Genomic DNA, 12,373 nt, shown 5'->3' on the forward strand with positions numbered 1-12,373 from the left:
GGACACCGTATGTATACTGCAACAAAATTCATGGCACCGCACCGCCGCAACGGTTGCCGGTTCCGGAGGAGTTGTAATTTGTAGCGAACGACAGCTAGTCAAGAACAATAAACCGTTTGGACCCTTTCTCGTCTATTCAGTTCAAACCCTTACAGTGTTGCCATTCGTGTTTTTCACCCTTGAATATTTCTTCATTTTCCAATTGCCACCGTATCGTGCGAAAGAAAGTCGGTGATGTGCTAAGGGTTTGGCGCGGCGCAGCGGTGAGGGAGAGGGCTGCGAGAGGGGTGTTGTGTTGTGAGAGTTCGATTTAGTTACTTTTTTCGGTGACTAGGCTAATGCAAAGATGCTGCATGCCACCTCGCAATTGGCAGCGGTATCGAAATATGCCACCCTTCAATACAGGTAAAAGACACGACTTTTAACCACTGACTGCTTTCACCTCGCCCCTCACCCATATTCCCGCGCACTTCCTTTCACCCCCCTGCCATCTTTAAAGCGCCACTTCAGGATCAGAAATTTCCTGCAAATATTAAGGCAATGTTCAAGAGAGTTTTATTTCATAATTTTCTCATTTATTGGAACCCCTGACCGCTTTGCGGTCCAACCCTTTGAGGCTCTTCGCGCATCGGGTGTAATGCGTTACACGTTAATCTTAATGATTCTCATAGAGGTAGATTAGTAACGACGTTATACAATTGCAATTCTCAATCAGCATTTTCCGATTGTCCGCACTATGAAAAGCGTTGAAGGTTTGAAGCGCAGTGCCTGCCCTTGCGATCCATTTGATCACCGCGTTAGAATCAACCAGCACGGTAGGCAACGTGTTATCGCCTTGGAATGAGAGGATAGGCAACATGCAACACTACGTGAAATTGCAATAATAATGTCGCATCTATCACATATTATGTAACTATCGCTATTTCCTCCTGCAGGTTGACTGCCTTAAAAAAGGCCTCAATTTCTACAGATCTCGGAAAGGACGAAGACGGGGCGTTCGCTTTTTCCGTTCATTCCCTCAAGTCGTTCCCGGGATTCCACAATGACTCTTAGTTGGCACTGTGATTGACTAATTTAATATTTTTCCCAACTCGGGAAGTGAGATTTTTCCCTGAGACAAATCCCATGAAACGTACCGTGGAGACAAGGCCATACGTAATGGGGGACCCCCCCCCCCCCCAAATACAAAATAATTCGCATAACTAAAATCCAAGTAGCATCTCTCAACGGAAAAATCGCTATGTACTGCGGTTTTATCGGCGATAAAATCGCCAGGATCATCAACATCTGAGCGATTATCCTCGATAAAATCGCGCTATTTTCGAAATGAAAATCGCAATAAATGGCGATTTAATCTCGATTTTATCCAACCAAAAATTGCGATTTAATCGCGATAGCCAACTGATAAAATCGCTATTTATCGCGACCACTGCTACTTAGGGAAGGAACATTTGCCAAAAACCTTGTAACTTTCCTGGGGTGAAAAGGCGATGAAACCTTTCTTCGGAAATATTATGAGGTCACCAGTAAAAATACTGCATTACTATATTCCAGACAGTTCAAATCGAGGTGGAAAATCGTCCAAAGGCACGCTGCGAAAAATTACCGGAAATTACCGGGTCCAGTTTTTCGGGGAACGGGCCTGTGGGGGGAATGCACCGTGGAGCCGATGCACACGTGCAATCGATCCACAGGGCGTGGGCTCCACACACCACTTCCCTCTGATTTGGTGCGTGGACTCCACGACCCGTGGATCCGATGCATCGGTTTTGGAAGGGGGTGAGTGCGTGGGGTCCACGCGCCGTGGAGCGATCGCACCGTTACCACCAGTCTCCACTCCAATTATCAAAACACAATTCGATGATCTACCAGCCGATCCAAGTTTAGAAAAAACCTATCAGCAACTCATTGGCTCCTTATTGTATCTCTCCGTCACAAGTAGACCAGATATTTCTTATGCTGTTACCTTCCTTAGTCAATTCTCAAAACGGCCTAATCATCAACATTGGACCAGTGCCAAACGCATTCTTCGTTACCTAAAAGGTACTTCCAATCACTGCCTTACCTACAAAAAATCAAACAACAATCTGATGGGGTTTGCAGATTCAGATTGGGCCAACAACGATGAAAAAAGGAAATCCTTCTCTGGGAATGTCTTCATTTTCTCAAATGGTGCAGTATCCTGGGAATGTCACAAGCAACGCACTGTCGCTCTTTCCAGTACAGAGGCTGAATATCTGTCGCTCTCCGACGCCTCGAAAGAAGCAATCTACCTCAAAAATCTTCTTGAAGAATTAACCGGAATATCTGGACCAATCACACTCAACTGTGACAATCAAAGTACCCTGGCACTTGCAGAGAATCCAGTTCATCATAGGCGGACAAAACACATAGATGTACGTCACCATTACATTCGAGAACAAGTTGAAAACAAACAAATCATCCTCAATTACGTTCCTGATGAGCAAATGGTCGCAGATGTGTTAACAAAGCCAATTCCTAATCCAAAGTTGAAATTCTGTGCAAATGGCTTCGGTCTCAAAGTGTAAAATTCTAATAAAATTTTCCTTGAATATATTTGGCTTATAAGCAAAGTTCTATTTTTAAACGCGAATCTTTTAAATAATAAAAAAAAAAAAAACAAAAATTCAATTTACATCTTTTTAACTTTCGTGTTTAATTTTATTCATTGCCAGATTGAGGAGAAGTGTTTTTATGTGTTAAATTTTTAGCAATCTGTCATTTTAATTTTTTCCTCAAATGAATTTCTTCCATTTTTTCACATTGCCAAATTGAGGAGAAGTGTTGAAGTGCAAGTTGGCAATGCAGTGTAAAACTGTTAAGTTGGTAGTACGGAGTACTAACCTAGTCGTGTGAGACTGCGTCAAAGACATAAAGACGGAGCGCTCGTATCTAAAAGCACGGGGAAAAAGTGAAGCTAGGTTCGGCGCTGCGCGCTTGTGTGAGTGTGTAAATGAGCGCGGGAATCCATGGCGGCAAACGGAAATTTGATTTGAACTTGTCCTCTTGATTTTTGCACATTTCTCCTTCGAAACGTATTTTAAATTCCTAAAACGAATATACTAAGAAAGTTCGGTCTGCGTCCTAACATAATACACCTACTTTTGCTCGGTAACAGGCAGTAATCTCAGATAAAGTTAGTTTTTCTTCTGCTCATGGTGGTTCTGCAGGTTCAAACAGGCCGTTACAGTTCTAGATCAACGTTACTCCCAAATGAAATTAATCGGTCGACGAAGGACGGAAACTAACCTAGAGTTAAAAAAATATGAGTTTGTACCTGAATTTGGGCAAAAATCAACCTAAAATACTTTGTTTCCGCAATTTTATTTAGTTCCCGCCCTACATTTGAATTTCAAACTTGTCCCGATTTCGCCGCCAATCCTCTAGCCAATCGTAGAGGTGGTTGAAAAGAAGCTTCATTTTTTGCTTTTAGCCCTCCGTCTTTATGTCTTTGGACTGCGTGCTGTAGCGTAGTCAGGTTTTCTTACATAATGTGATAACTAGAATAAATCACTGTTCGGTCATCTTAACTCTCTTCAACGCCTTCCTTTTTTACATATTATCCACTGCTTTAATTAAGCTACCTCAACAATTTCAGACTTTTTTAATGTGACCATCGTAATTTTCATGTCATTTAACCTCTAAAAAGTCTCTTCGCACGGCTGTATCTCTTGCATGCAACAGGCCCATTATTCAGTATTCTTTGCCTTTCTAATAAAAATATTTGCTCCTCATTTTTGGACAACAAAGAGGTCTCATGGAAATTGATCAAACTTTACCTTTGAGTCCAAAATCTTGGCCCATACTCGTGTTGGTATGTGATTTGTATCTGCAATGCAAAGGATCCTTTTACTGTAATTATTATTATGAGGTGTGAGCATCATGCATCCATCAGGAAAAACATCAACAATTATAACAGCTTCTGGACCACCGAGCTGTGATGTTTCCGGGTGATTGTTGATATACCACTCCGCAACTGCTGAACACTGAGAATAAATACGTTTTGCTACATTTGGTTTTAACGACTTCTGATCGCAAATATCCTCCACTGGCAGACTATTACACCAAGATTGAATACCGCGAACAGCATAACTTAAATCACATTTGAACTCAGATAAGAATGAACCTTGTCTGATGGGTACTTTTTTCTTGCATTTTGGGCAACACCAGTTATGTTTGTCGACCACTCGAGCTTTGCTCCAAGTCAGTGTTTCCTCCCCACATTCCGGCTGTTGACATTTCATCTCTCTTGATATTAGCCCCACTGATTTTAACCACTCACACAAATCACCTTCTTTCCCGGGAGTGAGTAACGGTTCCACAACCGTTTCAAAGTAACCTTTTGTGCTGTAACAAAAAAAAAAAAGAAGCATATGAAGTAGGTACCTAATGTCAACTTATTGTGGTGCTTCGAACTGAACAGGTTTTTTGAAGAGGGGCGGAAACTCCAGTAGGTGGGTGGTCAAGTTTCGAGAAAACGTGAAAATAATTGATTCCTTATAAAAAGTATCAATGTTTCTGTTCTACACACCATCTTTAGTAAGACCATGGTCACATGAGCAAGGTTGGAGAAATTGGGAAAGAAATACATTTTTTTAAATTTTGGTGAATATGCCCTTCTCCCACAAAACCGCTCACCACTGCCATTTGTAGCAGTAAGTAAGTAAGTAAGTAAGTAAGTAAGTAAGGCCGGGCTGGCCGGCGAGGCGCCCTCAAGGGGTCAGGGCAACTGGCAACTGCCGTCGTGCACCCCGAAGTTGGACCGTACTCCTTAACTTATCTTCGTACTATTGACACATTGAGTATCAACTATATTCCCGCAAGGCTCAGCGGCCGTCTGATAGCCAACGGAAGGTCTTATCAAAGACTGTGGCAGACGCTGCAGAGCACGGACTTTCGGAGCACGGCCATGCCTCCACCGAGTTGGACTGTGTTGTTGCAATCTACACTGATAGGTAGCGCTGGCAGTCGCGCACACTACGAGTGATTACCGATTTTTCACAACCCAGTCGAACAGTGACTAGACGGATTACTTACTGGGTGACTATGTCCCTCCCGCACCCTGTAACCTCAAAGGGTCAGGGTATTGGAGTGGCATAGTCATCCACAGTCACAATGACTGATATTAGAGGACACTCAAATATCAGTCACCTCCGGGGATTGAACCCGGGACCTCAGTGTTGGCAGCAAACTGCCTTGACCACTACACCACTGAGGCTGACCTCCATTTGTAGCAGTATGATGACTGTCAAGTAGAATGCGTGTTTGATGACAATGTTAAAATGATAGTTTGTGCACTTGCTCATGGTGTTGATCTATAATATAGTAGAGGTCACATCCGCTGGTACCTAGAGGTGGCTCAGGACTTACACCCTTTTTTTGCTACAGAAGATATTCTAAAGTTATTCAAAGAATAATACTCATTTTGTTAAACACTCTCTCTCTGAAAATTTGGCCCTTTTTCAAACAACCCATTCAACCCATTCAGGGTTAGCAATGCTGCAAAGTGATACCTTACTGATTTCAAAAGTACTTACAGCACTAGGTTTTACACCATATTAGAGAGCTAATATCTCTGAGGCCAAAGAGTGAAACGACACATCTCCTTTTATGACATTGCAGATTTCCTTTCATGCTTCATTTTTTCTTTGAAAAACTAGTCAACGTAATTTCTTGTACATTTCCTTGATTTCTTTCTCTCTATTACTTAGCATAATCTTGTGTATAAATTTAAAGCTATAAAGTTGGCTTATTTCTCTTCTGAAAAATTAAATAAGAGCAGAAATTTTAAGACACTGCAATGAAGATACGTTGTTTTGCACTTCGGCCATGGATATGTTTCCATATGATTTTAATAGCCGGTTCGTTATCGCCAAACGGTCAACTAATTGGTACATTCCACACCACAAAAAGTTTGCTCTAGTAATCTTAAAAATTGGATGAAATATAAGCCTTCTTATCAGGCAAAATTGCCAGCAGTCCGAAAGAAGATACATATCGATGACCTGAGTGCAAGACCATGCATCTTCATTGTGTCGTTGCCAAATTTCCGCTCCTAGTTTATTTTCTCTAGGAGAAACGAGTCAACTTAATGGCTCAAAATTTACATGGAACATTCAGCCAAACGGGGGAGAAAATCAAGGATGTTTTTAAGAAATTGCATTGACTAGTTGTCCAAAGGAAAAATAAAGTGTGACAGGAAGTCTGCTACATTACAAAGAGAGGTACATGGTTTTGCACTTGAGCCATCAATACATCAATATCTGGAAATTGAAACTGGGGAAACGAGGCTAAAATTATGCACATCAAAATAGAGACATTTTGCTCCAAAATTGGAGCATTTACAAATTAATAGAGTAAACTAAAAAACTATGGTCTTATAGCTGTTCAGCTGCTTGGAAAACTAGCAACCTCTATAAATAAATACAAATATATTTTGGGAAGGAGAATTTGAATACCTCTCATCTTTGTAATCTACAAATGAAGGTTGGAACTCTTTTGAAGGAATCCAGCTTGAGTTATGTATCTGGGGTGATCGCAATAGTGTATCGTACACCAAAAAGTAATGTTTATTCATTAAATCTCTCAATATTACATAAAACACTGACCACGATAGGGTTGAGACTATATTTTAGGAGATTTTCGAAACAATTAACTACCTAAACAAGTGATTTCCTCAAAGATTAAAAGATGACTTTCAGCGGTTTCTTGTAGGTAAGTAATAAATTTTCAACTTAAAATTGAAAAATAGGCAACTGCCTGTTTAATAGTATTGAGAGGCTCAAAAAATCTTCAGAGAATGAGGATAGATGAGGACTAAACTAGGGGACAGAGAATTGCTCTCCAGTCTCCAGATATTACTTGTGGAAGGAATTCATAAAGACGCTATTAGTGCCACGTCACAGTCAGTATTGTTTGTATCGGATTTGATCGGAAGTATCAAACATAATCTAACATTGACCACCCGACCCCCCGCCCATTAATCATCAGAATTTCACGGTAAGAAGGCAGCTAACTGGATTGGCTTGGGAGTGGCTTGACTCATGGCGGCTCTTGTAGGCATTTTCACTTTTCTGAAACTGCTTTATCCCGTCAACTTGATTATACAGGAACGTTCTAGGAATAAAAACACTGTCTCAAACACAAATTTTTATTTCAAACTGCGTGAACTATCTCTGGAATAGTCAAGTTTGATGTTATAATAGAAAGGTTATGCCATTCTTTAGATCCAATTTGATACTGGCTGTGACGTGCCACTAATAGCTTCTATAACAGGGGATCTGAGTTTTTTTTTACATTTTGGCTACTTGTAAAGGATGGTCTGAAGTGGGAGCACATATAGGAACAGCAAGCTGAGACACTTAATAAGATCAGCCTTCATGGACAACTTAAAGGGAGAAAAAATAATAAAAAAAAGGATAAAATTTTATGAATCATGGCTCACCGCAACAGGGTGACTTTTCTCCCTGAAGCCAGTTTCAAATAACTTAGCTTTTTAGCTGTATCTTCAAGCTATGGAATCCCATATCAAGCATATACAGCGACGGTATTTGAAACAGGTTTTGATCAGTCAAGTTGACGTCCCTAAAGATCAGGAGCTCAGTATCCCTGCTGCACTGCAAAAACCTTCTTGAAAAGCTTGAGATCTTCAGGAATGGTATATCGCAATGGGTCAAATGCCAGTTTAAACTTTAGAATTCATAAATACCCACTCAGTGTGCATCGCCTCTAAGCAGAAATAAGTCTAGCCGTAAGTCCTCTCTAGTTCAAATAAGTCAGTCAACTTCGATTTTAAGACTGAGTGATCCTCCATTCCAGTTCTTGAATTGGGTTGAAGTGGCTCAGAGGTAGAGTAAAACAGGCAGATAATCCGTCACATTCCTCGAGTTAGGAGGGGCCAGTTTACTTGGCAGGGCCAATGAGCACTGAGCTGGGGTGCAGTAACTTCCCAACCACGCAACCGGCCGTTTGCATGAAATGGGGGAACCCATGAGAGGACGAAAAAAGTGGGGGAACCTTGGGAGGTTTTTTTTTTCAGGGTTAGGGGGAAACTTGACTGTTGAGTGCGCTTCTTTGAGGGAACCTAACTGTCAAGCGCACTGTTTTAGGGGGAACAAAACATTCAAGTGCTCTGTTTTTAGAGGCACCAAACTGTTGACCACGCTGTTCTAAGGTCGACAGCGTTACTTAATGCGTCCGGCAAAATGCTGTGAATACTTAGAATGGGGGAACCTAAATTTATTTTGGAGGAACCATAGAGAGTTACTGCACCCCTGCTTGTGAGAATATATGGAATATACCATACCATGGAATCGGCACTACATAACCAACCATGTCAATCAATGGTAATATCACATCCCATTTTACTTACTTTTCGCTGCTGTCGTAAGGTGACTGATAGTACATTTCATAATTATCCATCGTACAAGAAAATTTCAATATAAAATTATTTCTTCGACACAACAAAAAAAGGAAGTTTAAAGGCACTTAATTATAAAATTCTTGATGAATATTTACACTAGACGAGTCGCCATCATAAAATAAGGCCTGAATACACGATCAGCCTGAGCATAAAGCCGACTGCACACAAGCGTCCAGTCTAGAGTGTCCAGTCCACCTACTAACTCGGGGCCTCAAAGAGGCTCATCGATGGAACTGTTGACTGTTGCCTTTCAAAGATCGGAGGGAGGGCCTAGGTAGGGCCGAGGGTTGCCTACGGCCCTTCGTACATCATCGACCATGTAGGTAAGTCAACAGCCGAAAATAGGGTGATGACTGTTGCTCGCTCATAATTGTCCATAAGGAATTGTTGAAACCCCGAAAGTAAAAGCTTCCACCTGTCGCTAGGAGGCCAGTGGAGGGTCTCTTGTCTATGGAAAATACGAATTCACCGGATCGGATTCACGCGCTCTACCCGATCCGCCGCGAAAATTCGCTTTTTCTCGCACGGTCGCATGCCTAAGCATCGTGTGCTGGTCAATTATGGTAAAACAATTCCAAATTATTATTATCCAAATTATTATTAGTATGGGAAAATCCATACGAAAAAACAATAATGACCGATACCTCTTAAAAAACTGCATTTCATAAAAATGAATGACGGTCATAACAAATCATTTGATTCGTATAGGCACAGAGGCGTGAACGTGCTGAGCAAAATGTCCGTAATGGACTGCTCAAATTTCCTCCGTATGGAGGCCTTCGGGTTAGTTTTTTAGTCGCGTTCGCGGCAGCCGCCAGAAGTAAAACTTAGGAGTTGTTGGGTGGCTAACGGTAGAGGGCGTGAGCCGCGCTGCTAGTGTGGTTCCCGCCGGAGTTTGGCATTCTGATTTGCACGGCATCTCAGAGTGTTCGGGCTTCAAATCGGGACTGGCTGTCTATGCACTCCTGACGATCGCTAACAAGCGTGAAACCGGTAGTGGCGCTGACAACAGGCCTGATTTCTTTACCCACATCCAACTCTCCTCAATTGAGGTTCTCGCTAGTATGGGAAAATCCATACGAAAAAACAATAATGACCGATACCTCTTAAAAAACTGCATTTCATAAAAATGAATGACGGTCATAACAAATCATTTGATTCGTATAGGCACAGAGGCGTGAACGTGCTGAGCAAAATGTCCGTAATGGACTGCTCAAATTTCCTCCGTATGGAGGCCTTCGGGTTGGTTTTTTAGTCGCGTTCGCGGCAGCCGCCAGAAGTAAAACTTAGGAGTTGTTGGGTGGCTAACGGTAGAGGGCGTGAGCCGCGCTGCTAGTGTGGTTCCCGCCGGAGTTTGGCATTCTGATTTGCACGGCATCTCAGAGTGTTCGGACTTCAAATCGGGACTGGCTGTCTATGCACACCTGACGATCGCTAACAAGCGTGAAACCGGTAGTGGCGCTGACAACAGGCCTGATTTCTTTACCCACATCCAACTCTCCTCAATTGAGGTTCTCGCTAGTATGGGAAAATCCATACGAAAAAACAATAATGACCGATACCTCTTAAAAAACTGCATTTCATAAAAATGAATGACGGTCATAACAAATCATTTGATTCGTAATTCCAAATTAATTTAATTTAAATCGTTTCAGTCGTTCCATTTTAGCCTCAATAAACTAAGCTCACCATTACGCGAACGTAAGTATTTGTTTAATTTTTGCAACTGTTTCACTCCACTTGTTCATTGTTCTAATGTCTTCATGAAGTGGGTTTTCCACCGGAATTTACGTATAAAAGTCTCCAAACGTTTCTGATTAATTGCTATGAATATCTAGTATTCTCAAATTTAAATGTAGTAGCGCTGCTTGATCTTGTAACTTTTAACTTCGGAGTTGTTTGTGATACCTCTTCGTTGATGTATCAGAGGTAACACCGGCCTCTTGCCGTAATGTGTCAATACTTGCAAAAGACATCGAACATCCCACAAATTCCATTGCTCTCAGCAGTATAAACCATTATTTCAGTATTTTCCAGACCAAGTGCAAATAACAGAGAGGATAAATGCCTAAATATCTCATGACGCTTGCTGCCTGTTGGGCTGATTGTTTTACTCGTGTTGGGGTCAGAACAAAGCTGAATCAATGGCTTTTCTAGTTTAGAGGGAAGGAATTTATCTCAAGAGAATAATTTGATTCTGTTGCGCAGCCTCTCATAACACAGCCAGACCTAAAGTCCACATGCTTCTTTTAAGGTCAGCAGCCAATTAGGCTGAATGTACAATGCGTTCTCTCTTGAAATCTTACAATAATATTCGATTTGTAAAGATCTTAAACCCGAATTAATGCAGGCAATTGACTCCTAACAGAAGTTAATATAAGTGAAAATTTTTTTCTTAAGCCCCCAGCTACTTTATCTGCAAAGTGAAATCTACATTTTAACCATTTATGCTAGATATTCCAGAGAAATTGGTCAGTGATGAGTCTAAGTGTGTAGACTCTAATGGAAAATCCACCGGACAATGACGCTGGTGTTTTGAAGACAGTTACAAAAAAAAACAAATGTTTGCAAATGCGTAACAGACAAGTACCGAAGTCTGAAGTCTACCATAAACGTACAACTAAACGTAGATTTGAAAGATTAGATTGAATGATTAAATGTAGCTGTGCTATTTCAGCTGGACCCGGGGAATTTAACTGGAGGAGGTCTTGTGCCTGCGAGGAGGGAGTTGGGTGCTGCTGACACTCACACTTCACAGTGAAATTGACCAAAATTGTCCCAGAAAAATTTTAGTACTCTCACTGAATAAGGGGGAGGAGACAATCCCTATTTGCCTGATGTGTGAGAATTTTCACCCTTGTGATAAATTTTAATTTGAAAAGGTATGTTCCTCCTAGAGGCCCAACCCCTTTCTTGCTTGCACCATTTACATTTTTAAAGCAGCCTCAGTCTTGATAGCCTCCTGAATGGGCTCCATGATGAACAGAGATGCAAAATTGCATGCAATTTCATATAAGGTAAAACTTCATGAAAGTGGAGCTTCTGCAATAGGCTCAGTAGGCCGTGGAATGCGTAGAATCAGTACCTAAACTCTCAATATTTAACAAAATGAGAGTCAAACTCTTAATTTTATTTTAAGATAATTTTACGAGTGGTGTACACTCCTCCTTAGAAATCTGTGAACTTTCATATCATGTTAAATTTCATTTTGCATCTCTGATAAGTGATGACAAAAAATCTCTGAAAAGAAGGAATGGATGCTGAGGATGGTCGCTCATGACTCATACTTCTGGCTGCTACTTTTTCTCTCCTATAATGCAATGATAAACGGCGACATTGCAACTTTTGTCCTAACGGGAGAAAACTTCCTTCATTCGACTATCAGGAATTAATATTAACTTGAAAAAACATTTAAATGTAAATGTTAATTAAGTACGTGGTTGCTTCAAGTCCGCTCAAGGTGTGGATCTTGCCCGCGATCCGTAAATTCAAAACACCCGCGCAATATGCGCCGTCATCTTAGTTGTTTACATGAAAACGATGAGGTGCTCGATCCCCGAACATGCACCGCCGCGGTGGAGATTCGGGGTAAACCGCCGAATTCCAACGGTTGACCGTCCAAGTCGCCAGTCGGAAAGATTCCACACGGAGCACCCGGGAACACTGACTCGTGACGATTAGTGCCTTGAACAGGAGGCCATGTGACAACATCGGATGAGGCACTCTTTCGCTCCTAGTGGCGTATATGAGAAGGCCCGCACTGGTCAACTGGTCTGCGGGTTGCGCGGTAGTGCGGTAGTGTCTCTTCCTCAGTCTTTCTCCTATGGGCAAGGTTGACTAAAAGGAGGTTGGTATATCCAGCCATATATATCCAGCTACGTTTATGCGAGGCTCGAAACCGGGGTTTCATGAAACCCGAGTTTGTAATGC

The 12,373-nt window shown here is 41.6% G+C and overlaps 1 protein-coding gene across 1 annotated transcript in view; it reads right to left on the reverse strand.

Annotated features, from left to right (window-relative positions):
• The window catches only part of LOC109044037 (uncharacterized), a 36,745-nt gene extending 28,158 nt beyond the window's left edge, over positions 1 to 8,587 (reverse strand). The window contains exons 1-2 of the mRNA XM_019061509.2: positions 8,393 to 8,587; positions 3,801 to 4,368 (exon numbers count right to left, since the gene is read on the reverse strand). Of these exons, the coding sequence (XP_018917054.1) occupies positions 3,801 to 4,368; positions 8,393 to 8,442 (618 nt within the window). The 5' untranslated portion in view covers positions 8,443 to 8,587. The remainder of the gene's footprint in view (positions 1 to 3,800; positions 4,369 to 8,392) is intronic.
• Positions 8,588 to 12,373: the final 3,786 nt, after the last annotated feature.

Source organism: Bemisia tabaci, chromosome 1 (genome assembly GCF_918797505.1).
Source record: "Bemisia tabaci chromosome 1, PGI_BMITA_v3".
Taxonomy (NCBI): domain Eukaryota; kingdom Metazoa; phylum Arthropoda; class Insecta; order Hemiptera; family Aleyrodidae; genus Bemisia; species Bemisia tabaci.